Here is a 19524-nt window from a genome sequence, read left to right as displayed (position 1 = left end):
TTAGAGGTGATCTGTGGTTTGAAATGTCACAGACAGTAATTCTTCTAAAAAATTAAGCAATCAAATTTTAGAAATGATTAGAATATACTTTTACCTTTCATGTTAGTGTTGTAACAAGTTGTCTAAAATCAGCTTAAACATGCACACATACGTATGCACATGCACACATACGTATGCACATGCACACACACACCTCAAAATAAGCCCAAATAATTGCTAAGAAAATAATACACAGTCCAGTATGTTATTACAACTTGGTTGATATAATCTGCGATTTCTCATTTTTCTATCACATATATTCATGTGCAAAATATTTGTAATCATACTTACACTTTAAACCTGTTTTGGAAAGCAGTGTGCAAGAAGAAGAGAAAGTGACATTAGAAATATTGTACTAATGGCTTTATAAAGTGATCTGCTATAAATTATATGCAGTTTACTGAATAAGCTCTTAATGACAGTTAATGATTCAGGGGGAGAAGGAAGGACTTCAGTACAGCGAGTGAATGTGTAGCCCCTCATTATTACCGGTGCAGACTTACAAGTTACAAAAACATTTACCACAAAGAAATAAATAACTGAACCAAAGGAAGAAAGAAAAACTGTAGTAAATCATGGAGCTGTGAGTTTCAGTTCTAATAAGACTATGGAAACTTGAGGATGGCCTGATGTTTGTAAGGGCTTGTTTCTTTACGTGGAGAAATCATTGATTTTACTGGTATAAGGATCTGATACACGCCTTTGAGGAGCAGTCCAATGAAAATGGAGAAAGAGCACCAGAGAATAAATGTGGAAATTAGGAACATCAGATTAACTGCAATAATTGATTTGTTAAAGAAACACAGAAACCCTGTCTCAAACGAAAAAGAAGCATTAAGCTTAACTGTAGCTATCAAACGTTATGTCTGCAACTCCATAGGACCTTTGTGAGGAAAGTATCCATTTACCACCTTCACCTTGAATGTTTCAAGGCAGAATTAACTCACTGGACTCAATTTGAGAGACAGCTGCTTAGAGACTGAAAAGATGGTTACAATGATGGCAGGGTTTTGATTGTCAGCTTGACACCCATAGGAAGACAGGAGAACTGATGCTTTCAGACCGACCTGTGGGTGGTCTGGTTAGAGTTTCCGCCCACTTCTCACAAGCTAGCATCCCCTGAGAAGAAGGTACCACAGCTGGGAAGACTCCTCCATCAGATTGCCTGGAGGTAAATCTAGGGGACATTTTCCCTATTAAGGATTGATGTGGGAGAGCCTGGCTCACAGTGGCCAGTGACATTCCTGAGAATGTATGCTTGACCTTGTTAAGAAAGACAGGGGAACAAGAGGCTGGAAGTAGGCAGAACCCCTCTGCTGTCTGTTTCAGATCCTGCCTCCAGGTTCTTGTCTTGAACTTCAGACCTGGCTTCCCTTGGTTATAGATTATAACTTGTAATCTTTCTTCCCCAAGTTGATTTTGGTCAGTGTTTTATCTCAGCAAAAGAAAGCAAATTAGGACAGAAAGGTTTCAGTGTCAGAATACGTTAGGAACATCTTAATACTTTCCCCTGTAGGTATTTTAAATAACGAATAGCATTTCAACCATTATTTCTTACATCAAGCATTTATGAGAGTTATTCTAATTGTCCATTATTCACTTTTTTGTGGCACCCATAGGGCTCCTCCTCCTCCTTTTAATAAAGTCTCCTTTTTTTTTTTTTGTCCAGAGCTGAGGACCAAACTCAGGGCCTTTCACTTGCTAGGCAAGTGCTCTACCACTGAGCTAAATCCCCAACCCCCTTCAGTTTTTAAAAAATGACTACCAATAGGGACACATTTCTTTCTAATTTCTCATACATTATATCAGGCTGGATGTATGCCCTGCTTACTTCAAATTGCAGGTATTAAAATACTTAAGTTCCTTGACCACTTCCCAGATGTTTAGTAGTTTTGGCACAGGCAGGAAAACATGACAGAGTAGTTACACCATCAATAGTTTGCAAACACTGAAGCTACTTTACCAGGTAGCATCCCGAATACCTTCCAGAGAATATCCACCCAGCAACCGCATACTCACTGTCGGTAGCTTACTAAGACGACCAAGATGGCTGGGATGCAGCAGAGGATGATGATGAAGGCCAAGGCCAGCAAGGCCCCTTCTGTGTACCCCAAGCTTTCTCCTCGCTTCTTGATGCTCGTCACTGCCTCAGGCGTCCGGATCTCCAGAATGCGCCCTCCTTCCCCGTAATACGGCTGGAAGTCTTTATTGATATCGAGCAGTTTGCCGTCCAGGAACCTTTTGTTGTGTAACAGATTGAAAAACTAATTACATTCAAAGAGAGAAGGTGATTTGACATTAAAATACATAAGGGGGAGGGGGAATGGGATGAGGAATTATGGGAGGGAAGACTGGGAGGCAATGGCTGGAATGTAAACAAATAAAACAATAAAAAAAGACATCTTTTAAGACTCTGGATTTAAAAAGCAAACTGTGTGTGATGATTAGTATAAATTATTAACTTGAGACCTGGGAAGCAAGCACAGTTGTGAAGGATTGTGTGGGTTAGGGTTAGTCTCTGGGAATGGCTATAAACTGTTGTGTTCTTGGTTTAAGGCTTGTATTATGTTAATTGGGTTCCCAAAATTGCAGGCAGAATACACATGTAAGACTCTGAGGGTCCCTGCCCCTAGTTGGTTTTGGTAAATAAAACTGCCAGCAGTCAATGGCTGGGCAGGAAGACAGAGGTGGGACTTTAAGATTCACTCGCAAGGGGACCAAGAGGAAGAGGGATTTAGAGCTGCCATGCTGGGAAAGGAATAGCTGCCAGGACTGAGAGTTATAGAAGAGTGAGCATAGCAATCTTGTAAGAGCTGGGGAAGAGCAGACCTAGTTACCCTCTCCCCTCCCAACTGGGTTTAGGACAAGAATGGTAGAATATAGATTTTACTAAGTAACATCTCAGGGATATCAGAGGGGAGGTGTTAGCTATGTGTTGCCAGTGGCTCAGCCATTGAGCTGTTTAAGATATTAAAATAAAAGGGTGCATGTGAATCTTTTTTCTGGAAAACCAGAACATTGGGATGGGTAGCAATGAACATGTGCCGCCACTGCTGGACAATTTGAACAGGATTAATCAACAATGAAAACGATTACACTGAGAAGGAAGACCTACCCATGATGGGTGGTACCATTCTTTGGACCTGGGATCCTGGATCGTATAAAAGGAGGATGTGAGCTGAGCACTCCTGTGTTGGTTGCTCTCTTTCAACCGTGGGTGTCCTTGATAAGTTCTGTCCACACTCAGCCTCCATGACTACTCTACCACAGGGGACCATAATCTGGTATTGTAAATAACTTTTCTCCAAGTTAAGTTTAGTCTCCTTAAGTTGTTTTTGTCACAGTTACTGACAGAAACTACAGATAATAATTATACACTGCTTACTCTAAGAAGTAAGAAGAAAGGTTGTGAACACCCTCATAGTAAACAAACAGGAAGGTTTAAGTAGAGACAGGCTTTATCATCATGACAGGATACAGGAGAAGAGTGTGAGTATGTGTTTTTATGTATTAATTAAGCAAAGGAAAATACAAGCTGAGCATGGTGGTACATGCAGCAATCGCTGAGCTGGGGAGGATGAGACAGAGAACCACCAGGCCCAGTTCTGATTTCCACCAGGCAGTTGATAGCCCTTCCATGAAAGAATCCCAGTGGCCCCATCAGCCAATAGAGTCTACCTGTTTTCCTAACTAAAAATTTCCATGTGACAATATAAGGTAATTAAAATGCTTGTGTCTGTCTCTCCTCTCTGAATCACACACACACACACACACACACACACACTATATATATATATATATATATATATATTTAAGATATGTATTTTAAAGTATATATTAAGATATGTAACATGTATAATATATAGTATTTCTTAAAATAATATTATATATATATGTATATACACACATATACTCATATTATATATGAGGTTCAAACCCAGCGACAGGCATTATGTCCAGGAATCTGGTAATAAATTTGCTAACTATTATTACTAGTTTTGTTTTCTATCTTTGAACTAAAGAATATACACACAGACACACACACACAGAGACAGAGAGAGACAAAGACAGAGAGAGACAGAACCAGAGGAGATGTTCAGATTTCAGATAATAAAAATTGAGAGAAAAATCTTATTGTCCATGGCTGAGCATTATTTATAAGCAACAATTATCAGACCTTGGAATATTTTGGTAAAGCTAAATTTCCATTCCTGTATTTTAATGCTAATATCTACATTTTTGGTCTTAGAGTGTGAGCATGTGTGTTTACAAACAAGCCATAAAGTATTTATGAAAAATTCATAGGCTTCAAAAGTCAACAGTTTACTCAGATAGTTCAAGAAAATTCTAAATGCCTAATTTTATCTCTTAAAAAATTAATTTCATTTTCTATGTTCTTTTGTGGTTTGCTCTTCTTGATATTTTATCCTAAATTTTCATGAGTGCTGTTAAATTGCATCCCAACCATTTTTTGTCTTTACCACCAGTTAGCATCCTTAAAATGCAGACACATTTCTTTTTCTAAAATCTTGTGATCTATTACCAAAATTAAAACAAAATTATATGGAACATAAAGGAGGCTGGTAGATTAAAAAAAAATCTAGGGAAAGTTCTATTAAGAACAACTGTCAGAAATAAATGTATGAACCCTCTTTTAAAGTCTCATATGAACTGTGTTTACATATGACTATATATCGATGTACATTTTAAATTAAAATGAAGTTTAAGTAAAACATCTTCCCAACGATCTCAGGACACTAGATGTCACTAGAGTCCATCAAAAAACTGGATGAGGAATTAAGGGAATTAGAACAACAGTCAATGGAATCTATGTAATAACATTCTATTTAAGATTTCAGCCTTTCTTTCCTGGTTTTGTTTCTTTTCTTCTTCTTCTGTACTCTTCTGCCTTGTCTCCTTCCTCCCAGTTCCCCCCCCCGCCCCGCCCTTTCCCATCCTCCTCTTTCTCCTCCTCCTTTTCTTCCTCCTCCTTTTCCTCTTCCTCCTTTTCCTTCTCATCCCCACATCTCTTTCTCTTTTTCCTTTGGATTCTGCTATAATATATAATGTAGAGCTACATGACAGTAATTTTTTCCTTTACTGAGTGAGTTCTTCTGATTCCGGACATGAGATGGGTTTGTTGTTTGTTTTTCTCTTACCATAGAGTTGTGTGGAAGAAAGCTCAGTTTCTTTCTAACCTTCAAACCTGCTGAAGTCCTTGAGGCAATCACCTCACCAGGAGTCTATTTCCCTTTCAACAGCCTCTTGAATCAAGAGTGTGGAGTTCCTTTGCAGAGGTCTCAAAGTGCTGTTTTGGTCCTGACTTCAGCAGAGTCCTGTTGCCCCGGAGGCTCCTGACCCCAGTCCAGCCCATGCAGGATTTCGGTTATCCGTAAATAAGAATCACCTATAGGTGCTACTCTTCCTACATGGAGGTGAAGTGCAATAAAAACCACTTACTTAAAAAGCTCATTTCTGTCGATGGCTCTGTTGGTCTGCGGGTCGATGGCATAGACAGTCAGGTCGCACTTGCTATAGTCTTCTAGGGAGTAGGCGTCTCCATGGCGACGGGCACCTATGGACTCCACCACAACCTTGGCACCAGGAATTTGCTCCTGCACGTAGCGATCCAAAATCCTAAATATAAAATAACGCATAAATATGACATTCTGATGGACTTAGTGATGGGATAAAAAAGCAATCCTCTACCTGAAATGGCATTTAGTAAATGACAGCTGGTTCTCACTAATGTTTACTGGAAAATGCCTAGATGGGTTTTCGATGTTCAATTCCCAATGATGCTAGAAGCTGAGTTTGTGAAAGAGGTTATTTATCAACCATGTGCTATTTTTAAGTCTCAAGTCCTGAGTTTATGTCATCATTTGAGTATTTACCTGGTTCATGGAAAATGTCATCTATAGAAATGAAACAGCCTCTGCTTTAGGAATCACAGGACACGGGGACTCTCCACCCACGTTATATCATAAATGACACCTCTACAGGAGTGTCTGACACTCCCAACATGGTGGACGAAGAGGACACCCATTTCCCCAGGGTTATAAAGATCCTCAGAACATAGTTGCAATGGAAGAATATAGACAAATTTTGTGAGTTTACAAGATTAAATATTGCATAAAAATCTCAGAAGCTAGCTATGAAAAATAGAAGAAATTTAAAGAAGTGTTATTATCTTATATGGAAAAAGAAATAATTAGAAGAAAAATAGAAATAATGTTAGCCATTAGATCATTTCTTTAAAGTATAACTTTTCTCTAGTTCTATAACTTGCTTTTAATTGGGAATACCTATTATTAACATTTGTTGTTTTCTATATTCCTATAAATAGAAATTCTTTAATAACTTTATTATTAAAACATTATATCATTAAACACTTGTAGAACACATTAGGGTATATATCAAAGACTTATATTTAAATGGAAATGTATGAACAATAACCATATATGGCAACTCCTTTTGAGGTAGTGTCTCACTGTGTAGCACAGGCTGACTTAAAGCTCAATCCATAGAACACAGTCTTTCACACAGAAATCCTTCTTAACCCAAAATACCATCGTTCTTACATCTTTTCTTTTCTACTTACTGCCTCCCTTTCATTTTATGTTCCTTTATGTTATAGTGAGACATAGGGAGATTAACAAAGTTAGCATCTTAGTAAAAAAATTTTGAATTCAGTGTATGTATGTGTGTGTGTGTGTATGTATGTATATGTATACACACACACACACACACACACACACACACACACACACACACACATATATATATATATATATATATATATATATATATATATATATATAAAACAATGTGACATAATATTGTCTCTGTGCATATTATTGTACTATAAGGCTTTGTAAGTTTCCAGGAAACACCCAAAAAAATACAAGGCAGTAAAATACCTTTTCACTCTTTGTAGAGTCTAGAGAATGGTCTGCAGTAGCTAGCCTGGCTTTTGATTTTGAGTGAGTGCAAACAGCAGATAAAGAGGAGCAACAAGAACACAGACAAAGCCAAAGGTGTGATCTTTGCCAGGCACAAAGTTAGGAGTCAGGTTTATAGGCACATTCAAGATGACGTTTAGGGATTATAGAATACATGATAGTAAAACTTCTAAGATCAAAGTTCAACCTACTTAAATTAGTGAAATTCCCTTAAATTATTGCTCTGCTCATAGTGATATCTACGAGGGCCATATTAAAAGAAAATAATGTATTTCTAATCAAAAGTTCATCTCCAATGCTTAGGAGTTTTGTGTAAGCTTTATCTAAATATTATACAATGGTTAAAAATACCAGGACCAGCATAACTGATCTCCTTCTGGATGTGTGCTGATCACAGATGGAGGTCTATCTAATATGACAACAGGGGTTAAAAGGTAAATATTTTGCCCTCACCTTCCAAGGTTAACTAGAACCCAGGGAACTGGGGCAGTGTCTCTTAAAATTGTCCTGTAATTCTTGGGAGCCACCTGTGCTCTTGTGCAAGAAATCCACGGAGACCTCACTGGGGAAACTCTAACCAGTGTCTACAGCATAGGAAATTTTCCTCAGTGCTTGCAAGTGAAGCTACATCCAGGCATGGCCTTTAACTCATTCTCACTCAGATGGAATAACCATTAAATGGATCACTAAGAGAGCTAGAAGCTCCTTCTAAGCCTGCTCACCCTTGAGGACTAGACACTCAGCTGACTTAAGCATTAAAAGAAAAAAAAAAAAGATGGTTAATTTTCTCCAATTTCTTGACCTTAAATACCCAGATTGAAAATATAACCAAAAATTAAAGTAAATAGTATGTTTTTATAACAGTCTGAGGGATTATGGTTCCTAAATATTAGACTTAAACCCACTAATAATATTGATTAAAAGAGTTCCACATATAAGAAAGAGCCCATGACATTGACTCAATTCAACACTGCAGTGCCTACTTGCTACCCAAAGAGATAGATCCACTGTTGTTTTAACTTAAAAATCAAATGATGATTAAATCCATTCTTTCTTATCCCCTCTGGATGCCATCTGGAGGTAACTCACAGTGTGATTCTAGTCATTCCAACAGCTACCAAAGTATCTAAAACAGATTCTTGGTTCAATAGAGTTCAGGCTTAGACACTAAAGGAAAGTGCAGGGTTAACACAGCTTTGGAGGAGGAATGCTTTGTGAGCTTTTCAAGAGACTCTAATGGACTTTGATTTGGACTGGTAACACACATACACCCTACATCTTTGGCTTCTCCTGGTTTCCTGCCTAGGTCTTGCAATGCTAATAACTCTTGTCTTAACTTTTCCCTCACATTTCTTGTGTAGGCATTAGTCAAGAATTCCTTTCCTCCCTACAGCACTTTTGAGGTCCCCTAGATAGGCTCATTAGAGGGGCACCCCAACTGCCATGTCTGAAAATCCCACCCAACAGTATGAAGTCAGCTTTGGTCAGTGCCCTGATTCCCTGAATGGTACCTCTAAAGAGAGGAGGATAATAAGAAATAATAACAGGAGAGGACACAACAGACAGTTTAAGCATAGGGACCTCAGTTCATGTCCTTGGCCATAAGCTGAAAATGTCCTTGGTTCTGTTTTGACTGGAGGTCCCAAACTTCCAGAAGTTCAGAGAATGGAGAGTCTTGGTGGAGATCTAACATTTCAGTTAGACAGGTCAACAACCTGATTAAGCGATCACCCTCAGAAAGGTGGGTACCCCTACAGTATGCTAAAGAGACAGGAGGAATAATTAGCATTTTAATGAGATAACATAAAGCTTTTTCCCAGAATTCCCATTCTCTAGCACAGTAGCTGAGAAGGCTTTGTAAGTCTGCCTGCTTTTCTGCCTTACTCAGAAAATAGTGACTTTTCATTTTCTTTTCTAAGTATGTGCTTTCCTTAATGATTTGAGCTTCACTTTTTCTCTGAAGCTTTCCTCCCCCATGTAGCTCCTTATTGAGCATGTGACTGGCCTCCACACAGGCTTACCTCCAAAACCACAAGGCATTTGCCCTTTTCCGTTCCATATTTCTCTTCTAGGAACTTGCTAAGGTTTACAGCTTGCCCATTCTGTATTTTTTCGTTTTTAAACTCAATAAAAGTGTCCTTGAGCTACCTTTGGGGTCCATTTTTAATTTTTTTATTAACAAGACTAAGAACCGTAAAAGGTGTCCCTGATACCTCAAGTAATGCATAGTGATTCTTCCTGGTCTCCTTGACGTTTGCACCCACAGCGTGAATCTTCTTGGAGAAACTCACAGCCGTACTCTGGGTGTGTCTTTCTATGTGTCCCTCTCTGTTTACATTCACAGTTAAAGTCTGTGTTAGAACACCAACTCTATTTCATTAAACAAAACAAATCTTTAATACACAATCCATGCAAGCCAGGCATGACCACACACACACAGGCTTGCAATCCTAGGATTTGGGAGGTAGAGGTAGGGGGAATCAAAGGCTCAAGGTCATCACAGATAATTTGGTCTAGATGAGAACTGTCTCAGGACAGACGACAGAAAGAGAGATAGAGAAGGGGGAGAGGGATGGGGATGGGGGCTGGAAGGGGGAGTGGGAAAGGAGAGGGAGGGAGAGAGAGCAAGACAGAGACAGAGTGAGACAGAGAATGCAGCCCATGCTTCCTTGAGTTGATCTTAATTGTGCTAGGATTATTGGTGCATGCTAGCATCCTGGTTAAATTTATCTGTAGATTAAATGCTCCTTCTGGGATACATCCTTGAAGTATTTCAGAGAGCAACATATTTGAAAATGTTGGAACATCTTGAAATAACATTGTTTCAAATATCAAACTGACCTACTTTCTGCTCTATTAAAAAATTCATTGCCTTAAGAGTCCAGCCTGTGCTATATTTTGCCCTTATTAAAGAAAAATTGCAATCTTAACTTTGGAAGAAATTTGTATAACAGTGCATGCTAGGAGATACTGCCAATTATAGTGAAATGTTTTGTTTGCTTGATTGATCTCTAACTTTGGTCGGCCAGACACTGGAAGCTTGTCTCATTAAGTGCGGCTTTCTTTTACAGCTGTCTTACTCATTGCCTTCTTCACTTCTCAGGTTCTTTCTAATGAGATTACCCAAAGATACTCCCAACATGGAGGACTCATGGAGAAGAGAAAGTCGATTTCCAAACATTTCACAATGCCTGACTGCAGTATCCATGGATGGATAGGGAAAGAAGCCTCGACCCATAGTTCAGGATTTTCTTTTTCCCTGAGAGAATTATGCTCACAATAATAATAAAATCCCAATAGTCCCATAAAACACACAAAATGTGAGAGGGGCCTCCATGTCAAATCGCTTTATAATTTTGTCATTTTGTAGGTAAAGATGGCAGAGATACAGTAGGTATAGAATTCAGAGGTTTGGCTTTCAGCGTTCTGTTCTTTTATATATCATTTGCACAATATTAGATTAGTAATTATAAGTTTACAAAAATTCAAGTTCTTTAAATATAAAATACTTATGTTTAAATACAGCCAATTTATTTATTTTATAAGTAAATAAATTATATGAAAAAATAGAAAATAGAAAATCATTGCCTGCATGGAATTGTGTATTACTAACTAAACAGGTTAAAATTCCTCTCTCCCATCCCCCAGTTTTTATTGGACAGACAGTGTTCCACAAGATTTGATTGAAGTCAAACATCTGTATTAGGGAGCCTCTAGCTTTGATCCAATTGAAGATACTAATTAATTTGTGAATTATTAAAATTTAAAAAACCCTCCACACTTTTCACTTGTACTGTTAATTCAAGAATCACAAACAATGTGGACATGTGGTTAAAGCATTATAAAAGGCGGCTGTGGATCCCAATGCCTTAGTATAGCAGTGCATAACTTACAGGTTGCATTAGGGATGTTTTGGGATGTTCCAAGGATATTTTTCTTATATGTGCACAGTGATTGCACATCATTCCAGAGAGAGGAAGGTTCAGTGAAATACTCAGAGTGTATGCTATTCAAAGTCAGGTTGAATGAAGAATGCTTCACTAATTCCTTCAAGGTTTCAGAGATGCCCCCCAATAAATAAAGCCTAAAAATAAACTGTACCCCTTAAGATGTAATAATGTCTAATATCTGAAGGACAGTTTTGATGTGAAATATATATTATGAGACATAAATGAGTACTAATTTGAGTTCTTTCTATCTTTTTCTAAAATATATATATATAAAGCTAAAATGTTTTTCAAATGATAACATGTCTTATAAAAAGTATATTTTCCCATCTTATATATCTATATACTAAATATTTGTTACATTTATCTTTATTATGTTCTCTCTGTATGGTTAAATGTTTTCATTGTTCCCACAACATAGAAATCAATGTGAACTACACACCCCTTTCTGATATTCTGATTTAAGTGCTGTTGAAGAATGTCTAAAAACAAAATTGTTGGATCATAGCAGTGTTTAATTTTTAAATGTTTTGAAAGAGTTCCTCCATGTTTTTTATAGTTGCTATATCCTTTTAAATCACATTCATAGTATCTATAACTATTCTACTTTCTGCACAACCCCACCAACACTACATTTTACTTTGAAAATATTCTAAAAATAAAATCTATCCTCAAATGGTGAAGGTAACTTCCTATTGTGACCTTGGCATGCCCATGCCATGGTTAGCTGAACTACTGCTTCCTATAGCTGTTGTCTATTTGTTCTTGAAGAATGCTCTTTTTTGAGTCACTTGATCATTTTTATTGGGTTATCGTATATAAAATTTAATGTGGATAAAAGATTCAAATATAAAACTTGAAATAAAAAAAAAACCAGAAGGTCATATGGGAGGAAGTTCTTGGTACTAGTCTTAGCAATATTTCCCCTGAATGTCACACAAAAAGCACAGATAATGAAACAAACAAGCAAACATAAAACCATGGGACAAAGCAATCTACACAGTTTCTGAACCAATGAGAGGTCAGCAGAGTGAAAGGCATATGAGGGGTATGTGTGAACTTGATGTCTAGTGAGAGCAGGTTCCAAAAGAAAGTGTGAAAAGTTTCGTCCACATGACCCCCTCACCCTTTCTCCCCCATGCTCTTCACTGTGTAAAGGAATTGCCTTTGGAAGAACAGAAAGGAATTATACTTGAATTTCACTGAACCTATCACACAGGACAAAAGAAAAATGGCTGCCAATTTGAGTAAAAGGTGGACGTAAGAATGAAGATGAGGGGGATGGAGATGAAGAAGATGCAAACTGGGATGATGAAGGAAGGAAGGAAGAGAAGCACGAAGAAAAGTAGGAAGAAAGAAGGGAAGGAAGAATTCATTTGGGCACCTTTAACAGAGCACTGTCACTTAGACACAAATCAATGCATAATTAAAACTACTATCTACTCCTCCTTAGAGCAAAAGAGCTCTTTCCCCTGCCCTGGTCCCAAGTGACCCAAGGTGGACCACATTTTCACTTGTGCTCTCCAGTCACATTCTTATGGTGCTTGCTGCAGGCCCTTGTTACAGATAGTCTTGCTGTAGGCCTTTGGTGCTATCTGGTGACTGCGTTCCACCCTGATTTCTGTTCTCAACCTGATCCTGCAGCTTCAAAACTCTCCCAATCCATCTCTCTGTGCTGAAGCTTGTTCAGTTCAGTTTCTAGCACCTGGGAGCTGCTGGCATGTGGGGAGCATTTTAATGGGAGCAACAGAGAACCCCTTGTCCTTCTCTTAATTGCTTCATGGTCACATAGACCATGCAATTGTCCTATTCCCTCAGTCTTTGCAATTCTATGAATCCCACATTTTACATTGATGTAAAATTGCAATAATTTTTACTGCCTTTGACAGGAGTCTGTGTTCTTGGTATCAGTTTAGTCATTAAATTTGCAGTGAATAAGAACTCTAAGAACTTAGAAATTACAAGAGTGACTTTCAGAAGGTTTTTAGACAAATAAACTCTGCTACAACTGTTAAGAAACTATTCTGATATTAGGAAGCTTGAAGATAAAACCAGGAACTGAAAAAGAGGGGCAGGGTGGCGATCTTTTTGATTATTGGATAAAAGACTGGGATCTGGATCCCATCTCTGACTACAATAGAGAAACATCCTCAAGTCTTCAAAAGATCATAAGATTACTACCAAGGCAAGGTGTTCTGATAAAGAACAAAGAACAAAGAGACAGTATTTCCCCATCCCTTAAGACAATGCACATACCAGAAGCCAAATGTGGTCAACATTATCCAGAAAGGACCCCCATGCCTCTGTCAGGGATGCTGTCTGTTCCAGAGACACGAAGAAATAGCGTAAAGTCCACTAAACATGTGGGCTGGCATAGTGCTCTCTAGGCTATTGCTCTCTCTAGCTCTCTTACCTTTCTTTCTAGGGTGTTTCTCGTGTTCTGTATAACTATGCTTATCTTCTCTACCAAGCTCTATGTGTCTCATTTGCATTAATTTAATGGAGAACACAAGGATGAGGGACTAGGGAAGAGTCAAAGTGACATCCCAGTAACACACACACTTACTGAAGAACTATTCAGTGATAAAAAGAGATGATCTACATAACCCTGAAACGGTGGAGCAACCGTAGATTTTTATGAAGGAAGTCAACTTGAAAAGGCTGCATACTGAATAACTCCATTGTCCTTCGGTTTCCATGGAGATGGTTTTAGAACTCCTTGGGAATTACAAAGTCTGTGGATTTTCAAGTTCTTTGTGCAAAATGTCATAGCATTTGCATTTAATCTATTCACCTCCTGACAAATGACTTGAGCCATCTTTTACCTGACTAATTATAACTAATACAATGCATATGCCATGCAGATAGCTGCTGCACTAGTTTGTCTATACATGTTCAATATAAATGATGTTTTTGTAGGTTGGTTAAATAGATACATAAGGGAAAGTTTACATTACATTCTGGACCCAACAAAAACACAAATATAAAAAGCAAAGAGTATGTTCTAGGGATTGGCTAAGGGAAGTTTGACATTAAAATGTTGTACACAAATCATTACACTTGCATCAGACAGTTAGAAACCTATTTTTCTAAGGGTGAATGAGATCTGGGTCCTTACATGAGCTACAAAGTGACTTAAAATGAATGACAGATTGATTGGCATCTCCTCTTTCATTTCACATGTGTCATTTACTATGGGTCAGGCTCTGCTTGACTCATCACGGAAATTTTAACCACAAGTAGTATCTAACCTATCTCATCTCCCTTCAAGAGTGAAGCCAAAGGAAAGGTCAATGTCCTGAGCCAGCATCAGTTTCCAGGAGGAACAAGAACACACAGATATCAGACTGCTCTGCATATGAGGGGGGAATGTCTGATAGGATAAAGTGGTATGTAACAGAAGTACTCATCTAGAAATCAGATTAGTCCTCTATGGTGATGAGACCAGTTCATGATTGACAATCCATCTGATCACCTGTTAGGGTACCAGGAGACAATGATGGGTCAGTGATGTGCTGGATCACTCCTTGACTAAATTTACTTAATTATTGTGATGACTTGTATATTCTCAGGCTAGGGAGTGGCACTATTAGAAGGTGTGGCCCTACTGGAGTGAGCATGGCCTCATTAGAGTAGGTGTGTCACTATGGGTATAGGTTTTAAGACCCTCATCCTAGTACCTGGAAGCCAGTTTTTTGCTAGCAGCCTTCAGATGAAGACGTAGAACTCTCAGCTCCTCCTGCACCATGCCTGCCTGGGTGGCTGCTATGTTCTTGCCTTGATGATAATGGACTGAACCTCTGAACCTGTAAGCCAGCTCCAATTAAATGTCCTTATAAGAGTTGCCTTGGTCATGGTTCACAGCAGTAAAATCCCAACTAAGACAATTATCAATTATGAATACTTTTTGTCTTCTATTGGAACCTAAAGCTCATGGCAGCAGCTAGAAGGTAAACTTTCTTCTAGAAAGCTAGAAGGTCTGCTTTCCCTCATTCATCTCTTTAATCGGCATTTTTGGGGTGGCTGGTCTAGCTTAGTGTGTTGAAGCTGCAGGAGCAAATATTGTTTAAATCCATAGAATGTATTAGGCACAGAGTGAGTCATAATGTAAATTCTGAATTAGTGATAATTATGTCTCATAATGGCTCAAATGTATATAATACACCATAAGGTTGTTTATATTGATAACCCTGGCTAAGATAGGCTCTTGGAAAAATCTCCATTATTTCCTTTTAACATTCTCTAAAAAATGTTTAATAAATTCTAGTGGTGTTTGAAGCATAGAAGTAAAACGTATAAAATATATGAAGTCAGAACGAGGTTAATCACAAAATCTTATGAAAAAAGGTTTTTAGTCAATTAGTACTTGAAAGATGAAGAAATAAACATGAATCATTAGGTCATGTGTTCTTTGAGAAAGACATTTAATATTGAATGAGAGTGTGAATTTAATAATATGAATTCCAATGTGAAAAAGAATGCATTGGCATAAGACTCAGAATGTGTACAGGTGCATGAGAGATGACATGATATAAGTGTGTTTCACCAAAACTGACAGTAATTCCTGCTATATGTTCATTTATCAGATAGTTACATATAAGTGAGCATACTGAGGACTTTTTTATACTGAAAATACTCCGTGTGATATTAATGATGAATGTATTAATGTACAGAGTTAATAGTCTTAGTTACCCCTTCTTCAGTATGAATAAATACAACTATTACATATATAATACATGTGTATATATATTATGCATGTGCACTTATACATATTACATATACACATATTTACCATACATAGGCAAATGTCAACCACTTGTCTATGCATTTGACACACAGGAAAGAACTATAATAGCATCAAAACTATCCTGACTTTGTAAAGTTAATATAAACACTGTAAGACTGGTGTAAGATACCATTGGGTATCATTGACTGTTTCTTGTATGGTCATGGAATATTTGTCTTAGTTTCACTAGTTTGAACACAGAGCTTCTGGCTTGTACTGTTTTAATATGAGGATTTATTCAACATTCTGTAAATTCAACAATGGTGCTTGCTCATGGTCATGAACACATGCCATTGGGTGACTGTGTTTCTTAAGTCACTCCAGGATACTTTAGCATCACATAGGTTTAGATGGAGCAAAAATAAATGAGAGAATAACTGTAGTACTTATCTAAAAAGAATGAATTGAAGATGACTGGTCCATAGCACAAAGAAACATTGTCCTGGACTTAAGTTCTCAGCAGTAACATGATTATTTAAAATACAAGTACTATCTTTAGCAGGAGCCCGAGAGTAGGATTCCCACAAGGAATTCTGGGGTTGCATGGCTAGAAGTACAGCTCTGTGATGCTGATCTAATATTTAGAGCCAGTGTGAGAGAGGAAGATCATCACTCTATCAGCATCATGTATGAAAAGTGGCTTCATTCTGCTCTAATAGGCATTGATGTGCAATATGAATGGAGCAGGATGAACCTGTGACCTATACCCTCCTTTTCTAGGTCTCCTCTAATCCATTTTTGAAGGTTGAGAATGTCTTACTTTGTTCTCCAGGGTGGCCTTCAACTCACAGTCTTCTCCCTCAGCCTCCCAGTGCTGAACTAACAGGTCTGTACCCCCATGTCTGACTTCCTTAATCTTTCAAAGGCTTCTGCCTATTCATATTATATTTTACATTAAGGAAAGCATTTTTTTTTAACTCACAGGAATTGATGCATAGAAAAAGTAAGGTGTTTGTCTAAAAAGAACACACAGGTTCTGGCTCCAGGAGGTCCCAGATTAGAGTCAAAGTAAAGGACTTTCAAAGACGAGGACAGAGATTACAATTCATTCTGAGGAGAGAGACAGACAACACAGACAGGCAAGGCCCAGCAAGAGAAGGGACCACATGCTGTAACAGGGATATAACCCCATGTCTCATGTAACACACAGTGTGTCCCACAAAAGCTTTCAACAAACCTAACCATCCCCTATGAAGGTGAAGATTTTAAATAGAAAAGCCTTCTCTATTTTCTTCAAAGTTATCCCTGAATCTAATACCAACAATTTTCAGTTTGTTCCATAAAACAAAAAGTGAAGAAACAACTACTAAAGCCATTCCTCAAAATAATGTTATCGTGTTACCAAAACCCAACATGATGCAATAGCAGCAGCAGCAGCAGCAACAGCAACAGCAACAGCAAAAAGAACAACAACAACAACAAAACCACAGGCCAATAAATGCAAAAATTCTCAAATGAACAAGAGTCTTTCTGAGGATGCAAGGTTGGTTCAACACACAAAAATTCATATTATGTGGACAGACAAATATTGATAGATTCAGAAACAGAATGTGAAAATGTTCAACAGGCCTTCATGACCAAAGTCTTGGCAGAAATAGATGAAGTATGCTTGTAGAAAATAGACTTTCTCAGCTACTTATATATTACTGTTATAAAATGTCATGACTGGGGTTCCTTACAAAAGAACACATTTAGTTTGGGATTCATGGCTTTAGATAGTTAGAGTTCTTGAGCATGTACAATGAATGGTGGGGGAGCCTGGAAGGCGGCAGGCAGGCAAGGTACTGGAGTAGTAGCTAAGAGCTCACATCTTGAGACACAACCACAAAGCACAGAGGAAGAGACACTGGGGATGGTGTAATTAGTCTGAAACCTCGAAACTCACCCCCAATGACACAGCTCCCCTCAAACAAGGCCACACTTCCCAGTCCTTCCAAGCAGCCTATCAACTGAGGATCGAAAGTCAGGAAAAAGAAATCCATGGCTGCCATTTTTATTTGAACCATCACAACATAATGGAAATTATGTCAAATGGGGAAAAACTATAAGCATTGTCTCCAGAACCAGGGATGGACTATGGATATACACTTCCTTCTGTTTGATTCAATAATGTGCTTGAAGTCATAGGTAGAACAATAAGATGAGGGAAATACACAAAATAGTTGGAAGTAAGAGAATATGACATCAAGCTGTCCCTCTTTGCAGATGGCAGGATTCTATACTTAAAAGACTCTTTAGAACCTAAAAAAAAAAAATCTTCATAGATATGTTAGAAAGTTTCCATAAGATGGCAGGTTACAGTTATCAGTGGTCTTCACATATTCTCACAACTCACAAGAGAAGATATTAGGAAAATTATCTCATTCATAATAGCTTCAAAAAATAAAGTACATATGAATACATTTAAGCAAGAAAGTGAAAGACCCCCGCAGTGAAAAAAACCTTCAGGACACTGCAAAAAAGAAAGCAAAGATGAATTTGGCAGAATCAGTGGCATGGAAATAGCTATGTTGCCAGAAGTAATTTACAAATTCAATAAGATTCCCACCCAAATGCCAATGTTATTTTTCATAAAACCAAAAAAAAAAAAAAAAAATCCAAGAATTCATATGGGTCCACAAAAGTAAACACCAAAGCAATGCCAAGGATAAAGAACACAGACAGAGGTGTCATGGCACGTGGTCTCCAATTACACTACAGAGCTTTAGCAACCAGCAAAGTCAGCCTGATACAGGCATACAAAGACAGGCAGACTCAATTTGAAAACAAATTGAGAAGCCAAATATAAGCTGGCATAGCTAGGAGAACCCATACATAGCTGTGTCCACCTGACATTTGGCAAAGGTGTTAGCAACATGCAGTAGAAAAAGAGTATCCTTAATAATGCTGGAAGAAAACCCACCATTGAAGAATGAACTCAGATCCATATCTTTGGGAGTGCTTTTTTCCCTCTGCCAGTGGGACTGTAAACCAGTGGAAACCTCATGGAATTCAGTATGGCGATTTCTCAAAAATTCAAAATAGAACTAACCCATGACCCAGTTATGCCATTCCTGGGCAACATCCAAAGGTAGATTTTTTTTTAAAGGAATAATGTATAGTTATAAAGAAAAATGAGATCATAAAATTTACAGGAAAATGGATGGACACAAAAAGTTAAATGAGGTGACTGGAACTCAGGAAAAATAGTAACAACAACAACCAACCACCAAACACCCAACCAAAACAACAACAAACCCAGCATATTCTCTCTCATTTGCAGATCCTAGCCCATTTGTAATGATGGTGTGTATGTGTGTGTGTGTGTGTGTGTGTGTGTGTGTGTGTGTAGTCTTAAAAACTAGAAGGCACCAAGAGAGGGCAAGAACAGGTTATGAGAAAGGAGAGTAGAGGCAGGGCAAGGGATCACACCGACCATGAAAGAGACAAAGAGATTGGGAAATGGCAGTAGCAGGGAGGTAGGGCATCTACTGAGACATACTTTGATTGATTGCCCCCGCCGCCCCATAGATCTAAGCCTTTTATGCTGATTTAACATAAAAATAAAAAAGTCAGGTTTGATGAAATGAATTTCCTTCCATCAATTTCTGGCTCCTGGATTTCCAGAAGGCCAGTAAGACAAACAGACAAACAAATGAATAATAAAGAAACTTCCTGGGCTGGTGAGATGGCTCAATGGGTAAGAGCACCCAACCGCTCTTCCGAAGGTCCAGAGTTCAAATCCCAGCAACCACATGGTGGCTCACAACCATCCGTAACGAGATCTGGCGCCCTCTTCTGGAGTGTCTGA

The 19524-nt window shown here is 38.2% G+C and overlaps 1 protein-coding gene across 9 annotated transcripts in view; it reads right to left on the bottom strand.

Annotated features, from left to right (window-relative positions):
- Positions 1 to 19524, bottom strand: part of Pcdh15 (protocadherin related 15) — a 1443104-nt gene that overhangs the window by 19115 nt on the left and 1404465 nt on the right. For 6 of the 9 annotated variants that reach the window (XM_029482520.1, XM_021175219.2, XM_021175220.2 and 3 more), the window contains 3 exons: positions 5500 to 5676; positions 2059 to 2277; positions 331 to 339 (listed from right to left, as the gene is read on the bottom strand). In XM_029482520.1, the coding sequence (XP_029338380.1) occupies positions 331 to 339; positions 2059 to 2277; positions 5500 to 5676 (405 nt within the window). The remainder of the gene's footprint in view (positions 1 to 330; positions 340 to 2058; positions 2278 to 5499; positions 5677 to 19524) is intronic. The other 3 variants (XM_021175221.2, XM_021175224.2, XM_021175223.2) reach the window with 1 other exon arrangement.

The sequence above is a fragment of the Mus caroli genome, chromosome 10 (genome assembly GCF_900094665.2).
Source record: "Mus caroli chromosome 10, CAROLI_EIJ_v1.1, whole genome shotgun sequence".
NCBI classification, from domain to species: Eukaryota; Metazoa; Chordata; class Mammalia; order Rodentia; family Muridae; genus Mus; species Mus caroli.
Note: the sequence above shows the minus strand (reverse complement) of the source record. Positions and strands in the feature narration are given on the sequence as shown.